At 40.7% G+C, this 23,141-nt stretch overlaps 1 protein-coding gene across 1 annotated transcript; it reads left to right on the top strand.

Annotated features, from left to right (window-relative positions):
• Nucleotides 1-4,060: 4,060 nt before the first annotated feature.
• On the top strand, nucleotides 4,061-18,798 carry mef2b (myocyte enhancer factor 2b). The gene is made up of 9 exons (XM_032526428.1): nucleotides 4,061-4,248; nucleotides 7,896-7,976; nucleotides 10,751-10,954; nucleotides 11,134-11,262; nucleotides 11,467-11,656; nucleotides 12,790-12,938; nucleotides 14,006-14,120; nucleotides 14,689-14,800; nucleotides 15,699-18,798. The coding sequence occupies exons 2-9, from the start codon at nucleotides 7,923-7,925 to the stop codon at nucleotides 15,988-15,990; spliced, it is 1,245 nt and encodes a 414-aa protein (XP_032382319.1). The 5' UTR covers nucleotides 4,061-4,248; nucleotides 7,896-7,922; the 3' UTR covers nucleotides 15,991-18,798.
• The last annotated feature ends 4,343 nt before the right edge of the window (nucleotides 18,799-23,141 follow it).

Raw genomic sequence — 23,141 nt, 5'->3', positions numbered from 1 at the left:
CAAGCTCCCCACACTCTCAGAATCGAATTACATTTTCACTGTTGCCGTGGAAACATGCAGTTTATTAGGGATGCGTGTTTTTTCATTGCATCCATTTATTTTACAATAAACAGTGCACTGTACCTTTTTATTTTTACATACATATTGCAACCACATTATTAAAAAAAAGTTACTTGTCCAGTATCTGCCTGATTCATTAGAATTCATAATTTAATGTTAACTTCACGGCTTCACTTCACATACCACTGCTGGACTGCAAACACCTTGACACACTTAAAGTCTGTGAAGTGTTTTACAGAGGCCTTATTGTTCTGTTAGAGGTTGGGGGGGGGTGTAGTAAAGGTGTAGCCCTCTGTTCTGTTGAGATGTAGATAAGACTGTAGCTATAAAGGTACACAATGTGAACAATTGCTCTCACACATGTACACTGACCATGGAGTCTATTTCTGAATTCGACAGCCTCACCACATGCTCGAAAAGGACCGATGCTGATCTTGTCGAAAGCAGAAGTGAGAAGTTTCAGGAAAATGAAGAAGAAAAAAAAAAAATGGACTTGATGCAGAAAGTTTTCAAAGGCACCTTTATCTCTCTACTTGCTGGCTCTTGCCTTATATTCTCTCGTCATATTTAATAACAGTGATTGTAATTCAGTCTCCAGCTTGTTGGAGCTCTAACAGTGTTTAGAAGAAATGTGTGAAGAACACACTTAAAAAAACAGAACTCTGAGGAGAAATGCTATGTGTGTGTGTGTGTGTGTGGTGTGTGTGTGTGTGTGTGTGTGTATATATATATATATATATATATATATATACACACACACACTGTATATATAAAATATTTCCCCTGCAGGTGATCAGCTTGCAGACGGGGGTTGGTGCTATTCTCTGTTGGATTGATGGCACCCATGCAGATGAATCCTGGAGGTAAAGGCGGTGGCAGTCTGCAGGGATGTTGCTAACTATTGCATCAGATGCACCGTTTGAGTTACCTCTTGGGGATTTTTTACTGTGTGTGTTTGCACGTTCATAGCTGTGTGTGTGTGTGTGTGTATGAGTGTGTGTGAGTGTGTGAGTACGAGAGAGAGTGTGTGTGTGAGAGAAACAAAGTTGTTGTCCACACTTCCAAAGATGATCTGTGCTAATAAATGTGTCGCTATATTATTTTTAGGAGTACATTGTGTCACATCCCGAAAATAGCCAATAATGCAGCTCATGCAGTGATTCAGTTATTACCTCTAAATATATCTATTAAGCTGACGGCATGTCTGTTTTCCATTAGTGCCTTAGCTTTGTTTTGCTTTTACCGTCACACCATTCACTTTCATTAGTGGTACCCAGGGACAGCAAATGAACTGAATAAACGCATATTAACATCAAATGGTCTATGCAGCAGTTTGGACACATGAAAAATTGTGTATAACCGATGTATTCATGTTTAATTTGTGTGTTTTTTTATTTGACATGCACAGTAGGTGAACCCAATATAAGCTTGTATTGAATGTTTGTTGAGACTTGGAGAGCTGTTGATTGAACTCGGGTAATTCCGGGCGCTGTAACTTGTGGTGTTGTTGAAATGAATCATAGCCTAGTGTTAGGTGTTCCTGTAATTGTGTCCGACCAATAGGCCGGTATGTAGAGAGGACTAAGTTGCAATCAAAGTCTCAGTTCATGGCCTCGGTTAGGGTTCAGTTTAATAACCAATTGCAAATGCAGCAGCATTTAACCTAATGTAGGGGAGAGACACCTGGTCATATACTGCTGATACTGGGAGACTAATATAGATACAGTATATGACACTTAATTAATCTGTAGGGAATTAGTGACATTTCATCTGAATGAATGCTTGACATTTTACTTTAACCTTCCTCCTTTGATTGGAGGAGAGTCTATTGACCCTAAAGGCAACTCTTGTGTGCAGGCACCTTTTCATTTTTTTTAAAGTAAGTCCAATCATACTTATTCGAACAACACATTATTGATCTAATGACTCATTACTGAAAAGCATTTGATGTGTGCCAAGATTAAAGTGACTCAGACATCCATTTTCAGAACATGTTGATGTGAGATGAGATAAAAAAAAAATAGTTGTGTTACTTTGCTGCCATTAACTGCTTTAACGCAACACTATGGGAGTTTCCACACTTTGGTCCCCCTACAGGTTGGAAGTGGAACTGTTCCATTATTTCTCATTGGAACTACAGATCCGCTACACAATCTGGCAAACTTGCATAGTGCCGTTGATAGCTGGTAGCGAGCCGCAAAGCGAATGTAGAAGTGACGTTCACCCTGTTACAAGTTGAACCACTGAAACAATTTTGGAAACATTATTTTAAGGTACAAAAAGCTCACTTGTGTTGCTTTAAAATCCCAACAAGAGTCCCTGTGTAATTCCTCTAATTTCACTCATCGAGTGCAGTTTCAAACCTTCTATCAGTATGGGATCTCCAAATGGTGAAAAAAAAGGTCTCGCATCAGTGCAAAATTCCTTTCAAATAGTAATAAGAGATTGTGTCTTCAGGGCGAGGGTTCCCACCCTGGGGATTGAGACCCCCCTGTGGGGTCGTGAGATGAATCTAAGAGGTCATGAGATTACTTTCAGGGTAGGAAACAAGACAAAGTTCTGGTGCAAAAAAATGACATGTATTTGTTCATATATTTGTTCAACTCATGCAACCGGTTGGGTTGCAAGTAGATATTAGTTCATATTAAAGGCTCACTGGCAAAAATGTTGAATGTTATTTAGTCAACATTAAAATAAACATGCCTTTGAAATATATAAACAGTCTATATGCTTATGAAATCAATCCTGAAAAAAATAAATAAGCATTAAATATAGGAATAAATTTATGTTACAAATACAGTACATGAGTCAATGTAGTTCAATAGACTAAATTTAGATAAAAAAATTTTTTATATAAATGTATATGAATTATTAAATAAAAAAGACTCTTTCTATTTATTTCAGGGGACTTTTATTTTCTAATGCCACATTTATTTCCCAGCTCTTTACATTATCATAGGTTCAATTTAAAGGAATGGGGTTATATTCAAATGAATGGGGGTGGTTATCTCTTAGATTCAGACCAAAGCAAGAGTTGGGTTTGCAGCTGTATAGTAATTAGAATTTAGCCAGCGCATAGTAACCCAGCGCCTCATTTCTTTATTTCAAGATTATTTCAAATTTTGATGGTCATACCCCCTGGATTCATAGTCTCTTTCATTTCCAAAACACCATACAGTAAAACTCATTTTATATGATTTAATGATTATCATTAAATCATCACCACCCTTCAGGAAACTGAAGAGACACAACTGCCCTATTTATATTGCTCTTGAATTAGAGAAGATTGTTGCATTACTCAAGTGGTAATAATCTCAAAGAAGAAGCTGTAACAAGAGTAGAATCTCACCACAATCTGATCTTGATGTTATTATCTTGTAAAAATTATAACAAAATGATTTGTCTTGATAATCTAGATTTCATTTAAGAACTGTATTAGGAGATGACCAATGATGTGACCAGTGACAATCTGGTGTGGTGGTTTCCAAAACGTGGTCCTGGAACCTCCATCAGGCCGAGATAGGAGCGTTTGGTGGTGTTCATTCAAATGAATAATGGTTCAATCTTCAGTCAAAACAACTATCAGCCAAACACAGTTTCTTTGCACGTTTACATTTTTTTTTGCAATGTAATGTGATTGTGGAGATGCAAATCACTCATCACAAAACAGGACTTTCAACTAGCCTACTAATTGTCCCCTCCCCAACTCTTGAGTATTGAAATTATCCACGAAATCAAAACTATGTAATAAAATTAAAAAAACACGTGGGATACAATCTTACCAAATGGATGGTGTCTGCTCTGTAATATGGATCATGTTAGTGGCCCTACATATTAATAAAACACAGTGAAGTGTAGTGCAACTTCGGTGCCAGCCTTGAGTGACTGGTGCGTTTGGAGGCAGATTGGAGTGGGTGGGTGGGTGGTGGGGGTGTGTCCAACGGCGCGGCTGGGGGGGCGGGGCATGATGACAGTGAGAGGCAGGCAGCAGCAGCCAGCTGTTGGAAAGCAGCGCTCCTCAACCATCCGCTACTACTGACCAGGTGGATATATCTCACATCAGCCCGAGACCACAACACCAGACTTCCTTAAGACATCTTTGTTTTGTTTTTTTGTATTTGCGACTTTTCCTGTCGGTTTGGTTACAACCCAGCGGGTGAAACTCCGACAGAAGGAGACCGAGAGCAGGTGAGATGTTTTATTTTGCTCTTGAAGCTTGTGCAGTTAGATTTTTAGTATCTCTGTTGTTAAGTCCCGTGGGGACATATCTATGGCTTACAGCCGTTGGTGAAGTACCTGTTGCTGTGTCATTGAACGCAGCGTATAGATGAGGCCATATTAGACAGGGATGCTCGGCAACTCGGGGACAGACAGGCTATTCTTAAACAGTCTATTTTGAGTGACGTCAGCAATTTATCAGGCCTAATTATCCGCTAACATTTCTTTAACCAATTTATTTTTACTGTTTTTATTTTTAGCGTCGAATAGCGTGCCTCGGATATTAACCTAGACACATCCCATGACTCCTCCATCTCTCTCATCCCTTCAACTGGTTGCCTTTTTTCAGTCATTTCACTGGGTCTTGTTCAAAATGTGCATTATTTGCTCTCATGTTTTTGGGAGTGTAAGATTATTCTTCAAGATGTCACTTTTTTTAAACAAATGTAGCCGTCTGCCAGACATTTCCTTTTGTCAGTTGTCATTAAGGTGTCTCATGTTCAGTTACTTCAGTCACAGTGTATCAACTTTATAAAATCATGAAACATATAATCATTCATGGAAATGTTCCGCTCATGCCTGCGTGTACTATTACTATTCTGGCTATGTTAAGGCAATTCAATTATCCCCTGTTAAAATTAGACAAATATTTCCTCACCATTACTCTGCAAAGGCCTGGTGAGTCCATGGACTGTCTGACCCTGAAGATGACACACACACACACACACACACAGACACATGCATTTATTCTGATGTATTGATGCATTGATATTACAATTATATTCTTCAGCTTTGAACACCAAAGAAGACTTTCTCTTCTTAAAATAATAGAGGTTTCCATTTTGATTTGATCTTTGGCAATCACCCTTGTGAACTTTTGGATTTCTGTCTTGGTTCACGCAAAATTTGGTTTCAGTTTTGGATCTGGTTTCCCATTTTACCATCTTAACTCGGGACTTTGATGTGACTGACCCGGCAGTGACTGAAATGACCAGAGCCCGGTTAGGTGTCGTCCTCACAGCTGAAGTCCTGCTCTGCACTTAGGGCTCACTAGATCAGTGGGGTGCAGCAGTCATGCAGCTTCTCTTTTGATTGCTTTCATTGCACAATCAATACATGTATGAAAAACAATATTTCACAGCGGTGCAGAAGCATGCTCTACCTCGCTAACTAAATGGATCATTGCATTTTACTTTCTCTTTTCAACACAAACTTTGGCCTTTGACTTGGCTGTTATAGGAATCTACTTTCCCATCATAGAGTATAGCTTCTTTTGGCTAATATGCTTGCACGTGTTTAGCATGTTTTTGACACATTATCAAGCCATCATGCTCTAAATGACTCATGGAAGGAAAACCATCGTACCAGAACCCCCAATATTTTAGAAATGCCCTACTTATTTCCCTTTTCATTCATGCGTGCAGTTCACTGCAGCAAGAAAAACCACCAGTGTGAAATACATGAATTTGAATCTATTTTATAGTCTATGGTTTGAACTGATTGAACCTATTGAAATGATCTTGTCTGTTGATGCACAAGCTTTGAGTTTGCATGTGCATTGTTGTCCCAGTGATGCCCCCAGTGTTTAGCCAGAAGCTCCCAGGGTATGCAAGAGAGCATGCTGAGTGCCGCTGTGTGTCTGTGCTCAGTTTTTTCCACTGTCTAACCTCTGGGAAGGCGTCTGACAAAGATGTCCTCTTTCCCTATAGAAGCCTAAGACCCAGGGGCAAGTGTGCATGTGTGTGATCTCACTGCCCTATTACAGGACACACAGCAATTCTGTTTTTACATTCAAATCATTCATATGCTTTTGATACTAGCTGAGAGGTTAAAAAAGGTCTTCCATTTTATTTCATTTCCACGTTTGGTGGTTCAGGAGTTGAGCTCAGAGATGAATGGTCACAGGCAGCAGATGTGTTCTGGTGCATTCACAGACTTCAAACCGCAGTTGTTGTGCGGGAAAATATCTAGAAGTAGCAGATGTGTGAGGGACAGCCGGGCCTTTCCTCCTTGTCTGGGCCTTTAGGCCTTCAACAAAATACACCACATAGAGTTATATGGCTAACTCCACCAGTTCGGTTGGAGGTGTAGCTATATATACCCTAGCCGTGTGTTTTAACAGAGCTGCTGTGATAGTCCTCGTTTGGTTATATCTGAGAGGAGAGAAACTGTCTGTAAAACCCCTGAGATAAAGATCTTTCTGCCCTGTTTAGAACACGTCCCACTTCCCTCTCTTCTCACCATTAGCATGCCTTGATATGAGGATAAATGGTCTCACTTCTGAGAGATGGCGCAGCTTGACGTAGTGTGAGTTCAATTGTTTGTGGTGTGGCTGGAAGTGTCAGCAGACCAGTACTGGTTTTGTGGTCCCTGTACTTGTAAGCGTAGGCTATTAGTCTGCAGTGTGTCCTGTTTTACCGCAGAGACAGCAACAATGACAGGTTCATCTGTAGTTATCTGTTGAGGTGAGGTTGAGGTATATCTGCAGCATATTCAGTGCAGTGGATATCACAGGACTTTATAAGGTAATGATAAGGGCAAAAAAGAGGTGGATTCTTCCAGAAATGCCCCAGATGCCTTTGTGCCAAGCTTACGTTGAGGGAACTTTAGGGGTCGTGGGAACACAGGCACCATATCCGCTCAGGAGGGACAGGGGACTAAATATAGAAAAGTCCAATACATGTCCAGTATAAAAGGGAAAAACCAGTGAAAACTGCTCTGGGCTTTGGAGAAGCACTGCATGGTCAGGTCAGAGGAGCCAAACCGCCACTAGTTGTACGCTTATAGAGGTGTGTGAAATGGAAATAACATACGGCAAATTTACGTATGCATTTGATTTAGTGTTAATGAGTTTGCATCAAAGTCACTTTGTGGCTGTCACCCACAATGCATAATACATTTCTCTAGTGTCCTGCTCTATAAGGGACAGGAGCCGGGTGTATCACAAAAAGGGGCCAAGTCAACCACAATCCCTCCATGTCTTTGCCTTCTGCTTGCTGTATTTCTGACCTGGCTGTGCATGAGAGAGGAGTGGGTGGCTTTTTGAGCTTCAGCCATCTTTCAAAAACACACCGTTTTCCTTTTACTGTTTGGTTTTAGCTATTGCCTACTGAACCTTTAAAAGGAGCTATCGACTGTATTTTTAACCCTGTCTCTTGGGGCCGTGCGGTGCAGCCAAGCACTGAGCTGCTGGCCCAGGGGTAACCCAGACTGTGGGGGTGTCATACTGTGTGGACTGCTGGCCTGGCAAGGGCCGCTCTAACTTTAGACCGCATCGCCTCATAGTTTTAAAAATAAAAACCCCGCCCTTGCCAAAGGGAAAGGGACTTGAGTCACTTAAACCAAACATTTTCCCACCAGAATTATATGAGCGTGAAGAGAAGTATTATTGAATATTTGTGGTGTTGTTATTGTAAAATGTAGACGCATATAACAATACACAATAATATACCATTAGTTCAGTGGCCAATGCATGCAAATGTTACACAAAAGAAATATTTGTAATATAACATCTTTTTTTTTTTTTTATATAGAAGAAAAGTATTTATTATCACAGCAGTATGAATGCCTCAAAAATGTTGTGCTGCACTGTAACATTGTTATATTTTATTTTACAGGTGTCAGAGTGTCAGACAGCAGAAAACATGGGAAGAAAGAAAATACAAATTTCTCGTATTCTGGACCAGCGGAACAGACAGGTGGGCCATATTACATTCTATTTACCCTAACTTTTTTTTAATACAGTAGGTTTGCCTCAGTAATTTTTGCACAGGTTCATCTTAAGTCCTGTTCGGACATGCTGTAAATAGATACACATTAGTACCTCATGTTTAGTGTAAAGAGAGTGCAGGAAATGCAACAAAACATGGCCTAAAACTGTCATACTATATAGACAAGGTGGAGAGTTTAGTAACTGAACGCACAACAACACACACACAATGTGACGGTTGTACTGATTTGTACATAACAATGTGTTTTATGGATTTGGCAGCAAGGACATGCAGTAGCATCAGGGGCTAATGTGTGTAGGAATAATTTCTTAATACTGAATAAGAGACATTAGTCGGTCACGTAATCATATGTAGTTACCTTTTACAATACTTGCAGTACTCATGCTTCATTTTCTCACTTGCTGGAGGGTCAAATTGGAGCCAGATAGGTGTAAATTTAGTTTCCGTACTTTTTCTTTAAAGATATTTTTTGGGCATTTTCAGCCTTTATTTTTGACAGGGCAGCTGAAGATATGAAAGGGGAGAGAGGGGGGGAATGACATGCAGCAAAGGGCCACAGGCCGGAGTTGCACCCCCGGGCCGCCGAGGAGTAAACCTCTATATATAGGCCCAAGCCCTACCTAGTGAGCTATCCAGGCGCCTCAGTTTGCCGTATATTTAAGAAAATCTGAAAGATCTAACCGTTAAAATTAGATTTTGTTCAGTGCCAAAAGGTTAGTAACGGCACGCATCCTCTTTCACACAGAACAGAATGGACTGAGCACTCTAACAGAGCGACATGGCAGGAGGACATATGGTTTGAAGCCTAAAAAGAAGATTTATTCGACAGTACAGTAGAGGAAGTTATTTTTTTTATCAGTCTGATGGAAGATGAATCTGACAGTGTGATGTTGACTTCAGCTTACAGCCAGAAGTTACACACATTTTCACCACAGACGGAGGTAATGTCAGTGCGATACTGCAATGTGGCAGAGATGTTCACATCATGCTCGTAACCTATTAATATGTTAATCAGTATGTATGAAAAAATAACACACACATCAAACACACATACAAGGTGACAAGAAGAAAAACCTGTGCTCGGAGTGCTGGCAAATATGATTTGTTTCTCATATCTGATCTTTGGGATTGAATGTTTTTTGGTGATAAGGTTGGTTTTTTGGGTCTTTTTCCTTATCTGAACTGAGTGTGTCAGGAGGATAGATGGTGTTGTATGCTGTACGGATTGTAAAGTCTTCTGAGACAAACTTGTGATTATAGACTTTACATAAAAAACATATACCTGACTGTCAACACTGTAGGTATTTGCAAGTGATCAGTTTGGATTTGTGTGTTTTTCTTTTGCCTTTAAAAAAGTAATACATTTTTTTCCCAATTCTGCTTTTAGCAGTATTATTTTTAAACAGCAACAATCATCAATCTAATAACACAAAAAGTTAATCTAATGTAATCAAAGATAGCCTAAATAAATGTGTTTTTTCTGATAAAACACACTTTGGCTATATTTATTCAAATTATTCATTCCTGCAGAAATATTTGAGTTCACGATGAAACCTTTTCTACGGTGGCCCTGAGGTGCAAAACACAACGGCAAGTCAGAAAACAACGCAAATCAAAAAAACACAACCGCAAAAGAGAAAACCCAATACAAAAAGAGAAAACCAACACAAAAAGAGAAAACCCAACCAAAAATAGAAAACACACACAAAAAAAGAAAACAAACGGCAAATCAGAAAACACAACACAAAAAGAGAAAACCAACGGGAAATCAGAAAACACAACACAAAAAGAGAAAACACAACGCAAAAAGAGAAAGCACAACGACATTAACCAAACGGAAAAAAGGGAGGTAGGTACCCTCGGGCAACAGGAATCGTCGCGGATTGGACAAAAGAACTGGTCCGTCCTTTGAACCGGAAAGACGGGGTTTGTTTCCATTTTCCAAATCATGAGCGCCACAAATGACGAGGTACACGTGCTATTAAGCAATACTTTGATGCCGGACTGAATATGACGATACTGGATATGCTGTCAACAGTACCTACCTTTCCGTTTTGGTTAATGTCGTTGTGTTTTCTTTTTTGTGTGTGTTTTCTCTTTTTGTGTTGTGTTTCTGATTTGCCGTTGTGTTTTCTCTTTTGTCGTTGTGTTTTCCTCTTTTGTGTTGTGTTTTCTCTTTTTGTGTTGTGTTTTCTCTTTTTGTGTTGTGTTTTCTTTTTTTGTGTTGTGTTTTCTGATTTGCCGTTGTGTTTTCTCTTTTTGTGTTGTGTTTCTCTTTTGCGGTTGTGTTTTTTGATTTGCCGTTGTTTTCTGATTTGTTGTTGTGTTTTGCACCTCAGGGCCACTGTACTTTTCACATATTTTAGACTTTAGCGGCTGTGGCTAAGCGGTAGCGTGGTCACCTGCCAATCGGAAGGTTGGTGGTTCGATCCCTGACTCTGGTCCCATGTCGAAGTGTCCTTGGGCAAGACACTGAACCCCGAGTTGCCATCGGAGTGTAAATGTGTGTGAGTGTTCATCTGAAGAGCAGGTGGCACCTTGTACGGCGGCCTCGGCCACAGTGTACGAATGCATGTGAATGGTTCCTGTACTATGTAAAAGCGCTTTCAGTAGTCGTTATGACTAGAAAAGCGCTAAATAAGAACAGTCTATTTACATGAGACCTTTTGATTGATATAAATACATAATGTACACATATATGTACATATATAGTCTTCTCACATCCTCTGTGTGTTTTTTAGGTGACTTTCACTAAGCGTAAGTTTGGTTTGATGAAGAAGGCGTACGAGCTGAGCGTGCTGTGTGACTGTGAGATCGCCCTCATCATCTTCAACAGCACCAACCGTCTGTTCCAGTACGCCAGCACAGACATGGACAAAGTGTTGCTAAAGTACACAGAGTACAGCGAGCCACACGAGAGTCGCACCAACACGGACATACTGGAGGTACGGTCCAAGCTGCCATGGAAGGAAATGACAGAAGCACATAGCCAAATGTTTCACGAAGCATTAACATGAAATTCAGGGTTGCAAACTTTAACAAAAACCCTTCATATGTTGCTTTTCCCAATCTTCATGCTATCATTGTGGGTCATTTTCCACGTGTGCCCTCTGTTCTGTATCAGACTCTGCGTAGGAAAGGCCTCAATCTCGACGGCTCTGAGCTGGACAGTGAGGAGAGCATGCAGGTGGCCGCGGACAAATATCCTCACAGCGAGGGCATGGATCTCTCTGTAGCTCGCCAACGCTTCTATGTCAGTCCACACCCCCCCCCACACACACACACACACACACACACACGCCGAGCTGTGTTTTAATGTGGATTCGCCTAATTCTCATCATTTTAATGAATTGAAACAACTTGAGATGACTGAAATGTCCAGAGACATAATATAATATTGACACTTTCTTAACTTTAATTCTTATGCTGTTATTCTACGTTGATTGTTATTCTTCAGGCTCCGTCGCTCCACTCACCGGACGCCCAGTTCCTGGTGTCTGCAGGCTGTGAGAACGGCTTCCCCAACTCCGCCGGATCCAACGTGGCGTCCCACAGACCTCCAGGTTTTAAACCTCTGAGCTCCAGACCTGGCTCTTCCAGCCCTGCTGCACAACACGCACACACTGCGTTCATGTCTCCACACTCAGGTGAGCAGACGTGGCTCCTATACTGTATGAAACCTTACCCGAATCCTTCTATTTACAGAGATTTGCAGGATATTTTACATGTCAGTTCAAGACCAGCAGATAACAAAGGGACAAAATATACTATGGAGAGTTACCTATACATACCGTTGGATGTATATGTGTGTATTACTGTATACTATGTGCCATAATTGCAGCCAGAATTATTATGAGAAAGAGCAGTTATCCTAATAGTGACCAAACTAACACATTACCCCAATGTGTTTCTTGTACTTGACAATCATTTGCAGTACCATCATTTGACTCCTACATGACTTTCATTGCAACATGAAATGTGCATAATTTGAGAAATATGACACTCACTATGTGAAAATGACTGCTGGCATTAAACTTGATATATAATCGCATCAAAGACTTTAGCACTCACAACATGTCTTTTTAGAAATTGACAATGTTTGACAGAAAATTACCATTTGTTGAGCAATGAACGTTGGTCTGCCTTGAATAGATTTAGCAAGATTAAATGATTTAACACTTAGTCTTGCTAAATTCTTGCTCCAAAATGCATGTGTATCGACCTTCTGTGCAGCTGGCTGTGAACTCACAGGAAGTGTGTGTTCGTGCATGTGTGTGCACACTAATCCACACATGCAGTTGGTGTGTTTTGTGAAACTGGCCCTCTACCAGTGTGACAGCGGTTCTGTGGTTTCTATGCAGAATCTATCACACCTGCCAGTCATGTCAGCCCCTTTTTTTACATACACTATTTGGGTGCACTATGATGTCATTAATAGACACTGTTCACTGACAGTAATGTTTTAAATGTAAAATTCATCCTTTTTCCAATAAATGACGAGTATTTGCGATAAGTTCAAAATGGATTCCGTCAGATCATCAACACACTTATATATTACACATATACAATATATTACACATTTGAACTCATAAACTAGAGCTGCACACTGTCCTTAAAGGTCGGATATCAACTCAAAGGAAAAGAAGAAGTTCATTTTTATCACACTTTTATCACACTTATCACACTTTATCACATGTATCACAGAGAATAACTTATCCCTGTGTGAGTGAAAGAAGGTCACATCTCTTTTCACTTCCTGCTCCTTTATTTCGCTGTGTAGGTATCGGCTACTCCGTGTTCTCCCACGGCAACCTGAATCGAGCTCTGGAGATGAAAAGCCCTCCTCCCCTGAACCTGGGCAGCGAGAACCTGCGAGGAGAGGCTGCTCACCAGGCCATGGGGGCCACACGTGCTAACCACAACTCTGCTGTAAGTTACTATTCAGTGTGAGCTGCAATTAAATGTATCAGAGTCACACTTCTTACACATATGATGTACATATTTTATGTATGCAATAATGTCACTATATCACTATAACTACTACTAGGGCTGGGTACCGAATTCAAATCCAAACTTTTTAGGCACCGACCAAATTTGCCTCTAAAGTATCCAGTATCAAAAAATGCATTCAGTGCCAAAGTATAATCCCTAAGAGTAAATCTCATCAGCGTCAGTGAGCCAATCAGCATGCAGCATGCATCTACCAAGATCTAATGCTGCTGATTGGCTGTCTAACGTTACACGCAGTGGTGGAAGAAGTATTCAGATCCTCTACTTAGGTAAAAGTACTAATTCCACACTGTAAAAATACTCCGTTACAAGTAAACGTCCTGCATTGAAAAGTAAAAGTACTCAATGCAGAAAAATCCTCACGTTTTAGAAACTGGAAACGATCAAAAAGTTCTGTCCATCAACGAAGTGTTCCATGGTCCAATCATTTCAGCTGGACTTGTAGGGTGTTATATTGTTGGGTAGTTTAATTTATTATAAAACATCATATTTTATAAACTCCATGTGTTTTATATGCAGAAATCTTAAATTGTAAAGTAACTAAAGCTGTCCGATTAATGCAGTGGATTCAAAAGTACAATATCTCTCTCAGAATTGTGGTGGAGTAGAAGTAGAAAGTGGCATGAAAAGAAAAGACCCAAGTAAAATACAAGTACCTCAAAATTGTACCAAGTAAAGTACTTGAGTATGTACGTGGTTACGCTCCACCACTGGTTACAATTTGTAGAGACACACAGAAAAAACTACATTACACAGAGAAGGACTCACGTAGTAGGAGCTGAAAAACAAATAAAAAGAGTTGTATCGTAATGTGTTATGTTGTAATTTCTTTTTTCTTTTATAAAATTGTTATCGCAAAAAGTATCGTGTAGGAACCGGTAATGAAGTCCCGGTATTGGTATTGGTATCGGTACCAGGAATTTTTTCGACCAGTACCCAGCCCTCACTACAACGGGTTGACTGATTTGTCCTTCCCTGCTCCCCAGCGGGGGGTCTTGTACCAGGGCCTGCACGGCAGCAGCTCCATGGTAGCCATGGGCAAGGCCGGGCTGCTGGGTCCCAGTTTGGGAGGATACGGTCTCCCCTCTCCTGGAGCCTCTGGTACGTCTGCCACGTCTCCTCTATTCAACCGTGGTTGCTTTCTCGCTGAGCGTTAGAGGACAGGATTGATTCCACTCTCATGTCTGTCGGTTAAAAATCAGGCTACAAAGACTGTAAACAGCACATGTACAAAAAAAACGACAAGTTGTGGTTTTTCACTTTTCAGTGGCGTGACCTCGACTGGTTGCCTGGCAACGCCACAGTGATGTCAACATTTCAGGAAGTTACTACACCTGTCCAAATAAAAAATAAAATAAAATAAATAGTCCCGCACATAACTCCCCATCATATGGATTAAACAAATAAGAGATTTAGAGATTTAGAGCCAGGATAGCTGTTCCCCCCTTAATCCTCCTGTCTTAATGCTAAGCTATAAGCTAAGCTAAGCTAACCGGCTGCTGGCTGTAGCTTCATGCTTACAGTACAGACATGATAGTAGTGTCAATCTTCTCATCTAACTCCTAAAATGCCAAACCACCCTCTTATTGTGAAGATAATGTTTTTAATAAAAAATCCATCCATGTGCCCTCTTTTTTCATCTTTTAATTATATATATGTTTCTTTCCAGAGTACAGCCCACCTGGTTTTTATCACTCTGTGAGTCTACAACGAGGGACAATGCACCCCTGGCAGCCAGCACATCTGCCCCAGGAGCCCCATGGGCCTCATATAAACCCAGGGTAAGGATATGGATTGTGTAATATGGAAGCTCTGTGAGGATAAAGTATGGAATCACTGCAGAAAGTTGTATTTGCACGCTGTTCTGGGCTCTGGCAAGGATTTATGTATTCAGCCTTGCTGTGCGTCCATTTGATCAGTCAGATCTGCATCAGGAGCAAAACACCAGTGACAAACATCATGTTTTACATACATGTCTCAATATGATGGCAATCTTCAGTCCAAGGCAACCTTATATGTGGCTGTAGCACACAATAAAGTGCTCAGTGAACAGCTGTCAGCATCTGGAATGCAAAATAATATGATTGACAGTAAGAAAGGGAGCAAGGGAACGGAAAAAAAGAAACTATGGAGAAAAAAAAAAACAATTTAATCAAAAGAAATAAAGTGAAAAATAAATAGATACAAGATAATAAGAAAATACATTGAAATAAGAAAATTAAAATAATGAAACTAATTTTGAAACTAAAATGATATAAAATGATAAACAATTATTGTTAATTAAAATATGATAAAAATGAATTACAAAAAAATAATAAACTTTAATGGAATGTAAAGTAAAAACAAATAGAATGAGAGGAAGGAATTAATGATAATAAGGTGAACTGCTGCTGGACGGTTTGAGCCGTTATTATTTAAAAATATGGAATCACATATTCTTGTGTGTTCTTGGGTTACAGCTGGTTCCTCTACTGGATTTTACCCAATGTTGATTATATGGAAGAAAGACTGTTAAATCCACAATGACTGTCTAATCCATAATGCCACATTTACACTTAATATTTTCATTAATTTTAACTACATCAAACTGCCATCAAGCTGCACCTGGTACACCTAAGACATGATCAGAGAACTGAGGCTCTTTAAACGCCGACATTTCTTCTGTCTTGTTGTTTCCAGGATGTCCAGTGGGGGGTGCTCCTTCCCCTCTCAGTCTTGCTCCTCAGCTTCTCCACATGTGCCCTCCCTCAACCTCAGCATCAAATTGGAGCGGAACTCTCCTGAGCACATGCCCTCGCCCACTTCCCCTGCTCTGCACCACCTGCGGCAGCACTCTCCAATGAGCCACCCAGATTCGGCCCGCCGGACTCCTCCAGAAGCCCGTCCAGCCAAACCCGGCTACCCGCAAGACGAAGAGGACGGAGGGCCGCCGCTCAGGCAGTTAGAGATAAGTGATGGGTGGCAGAGATAGCCGGCTGCTGCAGTCTAACACACACCCTCTCCCATTCAATCAGCTATCTAGCTTTCATCAAAACCGGTCCTCTCTGTCTCCCACACACATACACACACACACACACACACACACACACACATACACACACACACACACACACACACGGAAGATAGTAAGATGGGGTCAATTTGTCCCCATCATTTCAGAGAGGAATGCCTGTCTTTGTCGCCTCACACGGAGCTGGTCTCTCCTGGGCGATGGAGAATGATCTCTGCATCACTTGATCGATCCCTCGAGGAGACGGATGCATACATACAGACATTTGATTTTTGTTTGGTTATGGTTAAGGTTTTTGTGTGGAGCTAATGTGAATCAAAAATACAAATTTACAATTTTTTGGTGACTTTGTTGACGTTAGCGACGGCAGCACATCGGGACCAGCTGAATTTCTCCGAAGCTGTAAAACCGTCCAAGTACATATTTGAGTCTTCTGTGTTTCACTGAGGTTTGGTGTGAAAATATGTTTGGGAAATAGCTATAAAATGATACTCGCTGTCTTGATAAAAAATGTTACAGTGAAAAGCAGATGGAAAATGACTGATCACACCAGCCAGAAGAAACCTCTTAGCCTCTGTGTACAGTGAACCTTTACACCTTCTGTCCCTCCTGTTATATAGGCTTTAATGTTTTGGCCTTTAGCCCAAAATCACTGACACGGTCTACCCACATAAAACCAGTCACTGTCGCTTTGGCCTTTTTTTTTTTTAAATACACTGAGATATTTTAAAGGATGAATTCACATTTCTTTCGAGTCTGTGTTAAAACAATTCTTACATGGCCATAATCCACACTGAAAAAGTTTACTGAAATTGCTCTTACTGTCTATACCGGCAGGGAAAAGATACTTCCATAATGATGTTCTAATATAGGAAATGGGGGGGGGGGAATCTAGACTCTTTATTCTTTAAATCGCATTGAAGGAGGGTTTAGCTACTCCACATAGCATTCGGGGATGGGAGGAAGGCGTGCTCTGGGTTATGGGGATTTCTTTGAACCAATCAGAATCATCATGGGTGACACTCCACATAGAGCCGCTGCAAAATAGTTGAGAAGCGAGAGAAAACTCCAATTGGACAGATAGTCCAGCTAGCTGGGTCAATTTACCATGCAGCACTCTGAGAAGCGGTCAATAATAGTCCTCGTTAATTCAAGGACATTTAAAATTCCATCACAAAGACCGTGGAAGGAAATGGAAAATCCATGCATCCGGGGGAATTTCCTCCTGCACAGGAGCAATCCCCGAAGTAGAACATTAAGGATGTGGACTAAAAATCCGGCTAATATTAGGCTCCAGTAGTCTGAATAAGAAAAAACAAGTTATTTTTACAAAATTCCTTCTTTGTGTTTGTTGTGTTTCATTGCATTGGTGGAGGGACAGTCAAGTCCAATTTATTTGTAGAGCACAGTGTCATACAGAAGTTAAGTTCTAGACTAACACAGACAGGGAGTGTTGTACTAAAATACTGTAACTTTGCAAGATGTCCACTTGATTTGTCTCAGAGTGCTGAAGCCCCACAAAAGCTCCAGATTCAGTTAAGAATGCATATTTCACCAGCAGGGGGACTGTGAATGATGTCCCTCGCCTCTTACTGTACATTAAAACCACATTAGGGATCTCTGTTTAAATGCACATATGGACTTGTGGGTATTGTTTTAAGACAGACTTAAAAATAAAATAGAAACCGATCCTTTACAGTTCTGGGCGTCAATGCCTCTCAGGGACTTGGATGATGTTTTCTTTGAGAAGTTTAAAAATGGCTTATTTCTACGTTTGTTTGTAAGACTGTAGCTGTGGATACGCTAAGCTTAAGTTGTATTATTCCTCCAAAAATTGCTGGTTTCATATTTTTACTTTACCCCATCAACACAGTTATGGCATTCTACTTGAACTAAAGACCAAAAGTGCATAAATATTGCCCCTATGCATTGCAATCAAAAGCTGCAACAGCCAAAGACATTATATGTTTGTCTATATTGGGTCTAATTTGATTTAAGTAATATAAAAATGGTTTCTTTTTAATGAAGGGCTTAAAGTAGTAACTGCATATTGCAGAAATGATTGAGCCTTAATGCCATCGTTGTCTTATAACGTTTAGAAATATATGAAACATTGTGTAATGAATGAGTCTAAATATTCATAAGATAGTCTATTTAATAAAACAAAGACACAAATTAATTTATTATTGAGGAATGTTTGTTTGGTTTTCATTATATCTGTAAACGTACCTTGCACTGTATTTTTGTGCACTGGATTTATGTGTGTTTTCATTTTGCATATTCAATTTTTGTTTGTTGTGTGCAAATGATAATATACTCGGAATTTGGGTTAGGGTGAATGTCCCCTTGCTGTCCACAAGGGGACATCTTATGTCACAAAATTTGGATTTGAAGGAGAGAGTGCAACGCAGGGAAGCCCAGGCGGAACTGATTAATCACCGATCATCACCGATTGGGGATTAGTAATCTGATGGATTTCTTTGACAATACAAAGGTTCAGTTGTTCGCCCTGAAGACATGCAACAAATGCGTGCGTGGCAAGCCCTGTAGAGTCTCTTGGTGCAGGTCTTCAAGTCAGTTGCTGCTGTGGAATTAGCTCTTTTCATTTTTTATGCCGTCATGTGGATTACTGTAATATCAGCATGAAGAACCAAATGATCAGTATTCTGATGTTTTTGGGTTGAGTTTTTACATGTTCGCTGCATGCTTTACTAACAGAACAAAGACGGATTTGTTGTGATTCCTTTTAAATAAAAACGGTTTGATATGGACCTTTGGCTTGCCCTGCTGTTTTTTTATTATTCTACAAAGATAATTTACTTCATGTATACATTGAATCTGATGACAGATAAAATGCTGTCCGCTGTGGCTAGCAAGCTTTCATGTCTTGATGATTGATTGATTCAGTCTTATTCCCCTCTGTTCCATTTTTTGAACACACACAACACACACACACACACACACACCACACACACACACACACACACACACACACACACACACCCCACACACACACACACACACACACACACACACACACACCACACACACACACACACACACTCCCTCATCATCATGGCTGCTCACCATGCAGCCACCAAACAAGAGGAACAAGAACAGACCACTTTAAAGGCCCAGGAACCTTTATGTCTTCAAATAAAAATACATCTGGCACAAAAAGGTCCATTTCCACAGCTGGTTGTCTCACAGACACTATGCCACAACGTCCTCTTGTGCTAGAGCTGTGAGTCCACCTCTGTCGTCACTCCTTCCTAAATGAAAAGAGGCTCTCACTGGGGTCATGTCTGGTCTGCTCCCCTGAGACTATGCTGGCCCCGTCTATAGGGCATGTCTGGGTCCTGCACACACACATGCACACATCCTAGTTTCTATAGCAACCACAGCCAGCCATGGCTTCCTGACTATGGCCCGCTGCAGACCATGGCTCAGACGCAGGGGGCCTGAGGCCTCCAGCACAGATGCACATAATGAATGTGGTTATATAGATATGTCAACCTTGTCACCTTCCAGTTCATGAGGCCTCTCACAGACCTGTCTCAGAGCTCAACATAAACTTACAAAGCTCAAATTGTTCAATTGTAACAATAACAGAAATATTTTCTTTAAAAAATTTAACACTATTGATACAGAGCATCTCACTGCTCAATCTTAAAACAGCCGTATTATATGGGATGTCAGATTGGTAACTGGTACCCTCCCAAATTTCTTCACTTGGCTTTGCCTCCAGTGAAGTCTGTCCCAGTGCACATTAAAGATCCGATGACATGGTGCTCTTTGGATGCTTTTACATAGACCTCAGTGGTCTTCTAATTCCATATCTAAAGTTTTTTCCCCAAAATCCAGCCTTGGTGCAGAATTACAGCCACTAGAGCCAGTCCCACAATGAGTTTTCCTTAGTATGTGCCATTTCTGAGTCTGTAGCTTTTGAGAAGGGGGGGGGGGCAAAGTGGAGGGTGGGGGTGTTGCCTTGACCAACTGCCACTTTGCTCGTTTGAAAGCCATGATGTCTTTCTCTCTCTCTCATAGGTGGGCCAAATTCTCTGGGCGGGTAAATCAGAGAAGTGGGAGGTAACCACATTGTCCCATCTGAGCTTTCACTTTCTCAAAGGCAGAGCAGGAAACCCAGGGCTCGGTTTACACCTATCGCCATATCTAACCACTGGGGGAACATAGGCTGGCTGGGGGAACTCATATTAATGTTAAAAAACCTCAAAGTGAAATTTTCATGCCATGGGACCTTTAAAAGACAGCAAGGTGGCCGTCTCGTCCTAAATAAGAGAACCCCTGTGGCTTTTGACTGGACTTGGTGTTCGGTCAAATGATATCAGCAATAACTGATGACAACTGTCAGACAAAGAGCCTTCCCAGCCTCGCTCTGGTGAAAAGTTACATTCCAACTGTTGTTGCACAACTGGCACAAAGGTTGGGATAAAGTCATAAAGCTTACGAATCTGATTTACACTGAGAAATGGAGAGGATTTGGAAGATTTTCAGATGAATAATTATCAGTGATTAAAGGATGATCTTCTCAGGAGGTTGGGGGTCAGAGATCAGGACCCAGTTCAGCGGAGACACACGCCATTGTCATGCACGATAGCTTGTCATTTAGAGCACCGACTATTTAAAAGGAAATGTTTTATCGGCAGTATCTCTCACGCTCCTTGAGGGCAAGGAGTGTTAAGTGGAAACATCAAACTGACATGAGACTGAAAATAATACGTTTTATTCAGCCCCACAAACAAAAATGTCAGATTACAGCCCAAATTTGCACACCATGCATTCAGAAGAAAAGTAACACTTTCCATATAAAGTTCACAGTACGATGATTTCAGAGCATTCAATTCAAATACACTATCTAAAAAACACTAAAAAATCAGAAACTGCCACAAACAGAATTACATCATCTCTATCATTTTTAAAATAACAAACGTTATTTGAGTTAATGCATCATAATAAATAAATAAAATCCACTAACACAAAAGTAGTGATGAATCCGACACGTACATGACTAGTTGGCAATAAAGACAGCAAAATAAACTACTGTGAGCTAATAAGCTACTGCAACTAAAAATGCTGCCAGTGAGTAGTGTTTGAAACAAAAGCAAAAAAACAAAACATACGGCATTCTAAATACGGCACGATTAGGGAGAAAGGACATTTTAAAATTGACTCAAAATCCCTGAGCTCCCAGGCACTTAGGAATACTGAAGGAAACTCTTTAGATAAAAGCCAAATCTCTCCAGTTCTTGGCCGATACACAGCCACAAAGACTGTACGGATTCACGTTCAGCTGCGTTTATTTTAATAGGATGGATCAGAAGCTTTACTACACATTTTCAATCAAAACATTTTCAGCAGAAAAAGATTTAAAAAAAACATTTAGCACTCTTGAATCGGTTCTTTAGGGGGGACAAAGAGTCCCTCACAAAAATAAAACGTCTTATCTACACAGGCAGGAAGTACTAATACCTACCTTGCTACCATTTAATAATGTTCTTTTAAAGCTACATTGTGTAAGAATTTCTCCAATCTAGCGGTGAAATTGTGTACTACAACCCACTGAATATTACTTTCTATCCCTTCCCATTCCGAATTTGAACTCCTACGGTGCTGGAGCTGCTCCCCCCGCGACCGGATAAGCCAACGAAGATGGATGGATGGATGGATGGATGGATGGATGGATGGATGGATGTGGATGGATGGTGGCTGTATTATTTCAAGAAGTACAACTTTGTTCATGAGTGTTCCTTCCAGTGTAATAATGTTTGAAGTTTTCGTTCTTATGGTACCATTTCACCATCAGCTTTGGGTTAAAACTAATGCAAGCTAATGTTAGTAAAGTATCAGCGTGATCCTCCATCTTCAGGCTTTCATATCTGCCGGCAGATCGAGTAATTTCCCCCTGGCATTTGTCACGGTGCCACTAAGTGTAAAAGCGTGAAACGTGGAGCTATGTTCCTCTTTGGCTGATGTCTTTTAAAGATGGAGGCGCAACATGGCAGAATACATACGAGCGAGTCGCTCGTATGTATTCTGAATGGCAGATTTTATGCGTATGAGAATACTTTGATTAGTTGGTGGAAGTATTTACACGTGAGCTCATATTTGTGAAAGAACAAAGGTTTTTTGCTAAGTATCAACTCAAAACATTACACAATGGAGCTTTAAGAACAATTCAGGTAACACTGGCATAGAAAAGTTGCAGGAAAATGTTCCACTGAAACAGCTGGACGATGACCAGGGGCCTGTATCACAAAGCAAGATGAGTGCGTTAACTGGATATCTTTGGGCTTTAGTTGTTTTCTGGTATCCCAAAGCTGGCTCACTTCCAGCCAAGGTAGACCACCATGGTAATCTATGCTGCACAGCTAACCTGCTCCTTGCAATAAACAGAAAGTAAGCTGAGAAATGACACTGTGATGCAGATTTGTAAAAAGTTGGAATTCATGCTTTGTCAAGTCTGTCCGCAAGAAGTCGTGCAACTCTTACACTATATAGCCATACTTAGAAATATGTCCTCTTAGTCCTAAAGCTTTATATCCTATTCTACTTGTGCAATTATACTGAATATCACCTTTTAACAAACACAATGACATTATTTCCCTGTGGATTTTTCAGTGTCATATTATGTAATCCTCTCGTGGTTCTTTTGATGTTGCATGCAATTAAAAGCTCGGCCTCTTTCACGTGAACACACCCATAGATGGCTTAGTTTACCCAGAGTTAACTGAGCCAGGTGAAAACCAGCTTTGTGTTACTGGTTCCCCAAGACTCAGCAAAGCCAGGTAACCCCAAAGAGAGTCAGAATAAGCTAAACTTGCTTTGTAAAACAGACCCCAGTTCTCTCTGTATTTGTGTTGTTGGTACCAGTAGCCTGCTGGTCACAAAAAGCCCTTAGGGCAACAAGCCAATATTGCAACAGACTGCGTCCATCACCTGTCTCCTCTCAACAAACCTTCACCAAAACTTCTGTTTTGGCCACAAACAGGGTGCGTTCTGTCTGTATGTGTGTTTTTGATGAAATGTCTCCTTTATCTGTTGTTACGCTGTTGCAAAGGATACCTGCAGACAGCCGAGGGCTGCGTTGCAGA

The sequence above is a fragment of the Etheostoma spectabile genome, chromosome 9, assembly GCF_008692095.1.
Source record: "Etheostoma spectabile isolate EspeVRDwgs_2016 chromosome 9, UIUC_Espe_1.0, whole genome shotgun sequence".
NCBI lineage: Eukaryota > Metazoa > Chordata > Actinopteri > Perciformes > Percidae > Etheostoma > Etheostoma spectabile.
Note: the sequence above shows the minus strand (reverse complement) of the source record. Positions and strands in the feature narration are given on the sequence as shown.

Excerpts from the sequence above, each read along its gene's own strand:
- mef2b (XM_032526428.1), top strand. The coding sequence starts at position 7,923 with ATGGGAAGAAAGAAAATACAAATTTCTCGTATTCTGGACCAGCGGAAC. Across the intron at positions 10,955-11,133 it reads CCAACACGGACATACTGGAG|ACTCTGCGTAGGAAAGGCCT; the intron begins GTACGGTCCAAG and ends GTTCTGTATCAG. Across the intron at positions 11,657-12,789 it reads GTTCATGTCTCCACACTCAG|GTATCGGCTACTCCGTGTTC; the intron begins GTGAGCAGACGT and ends TTCGCTGTGTAG.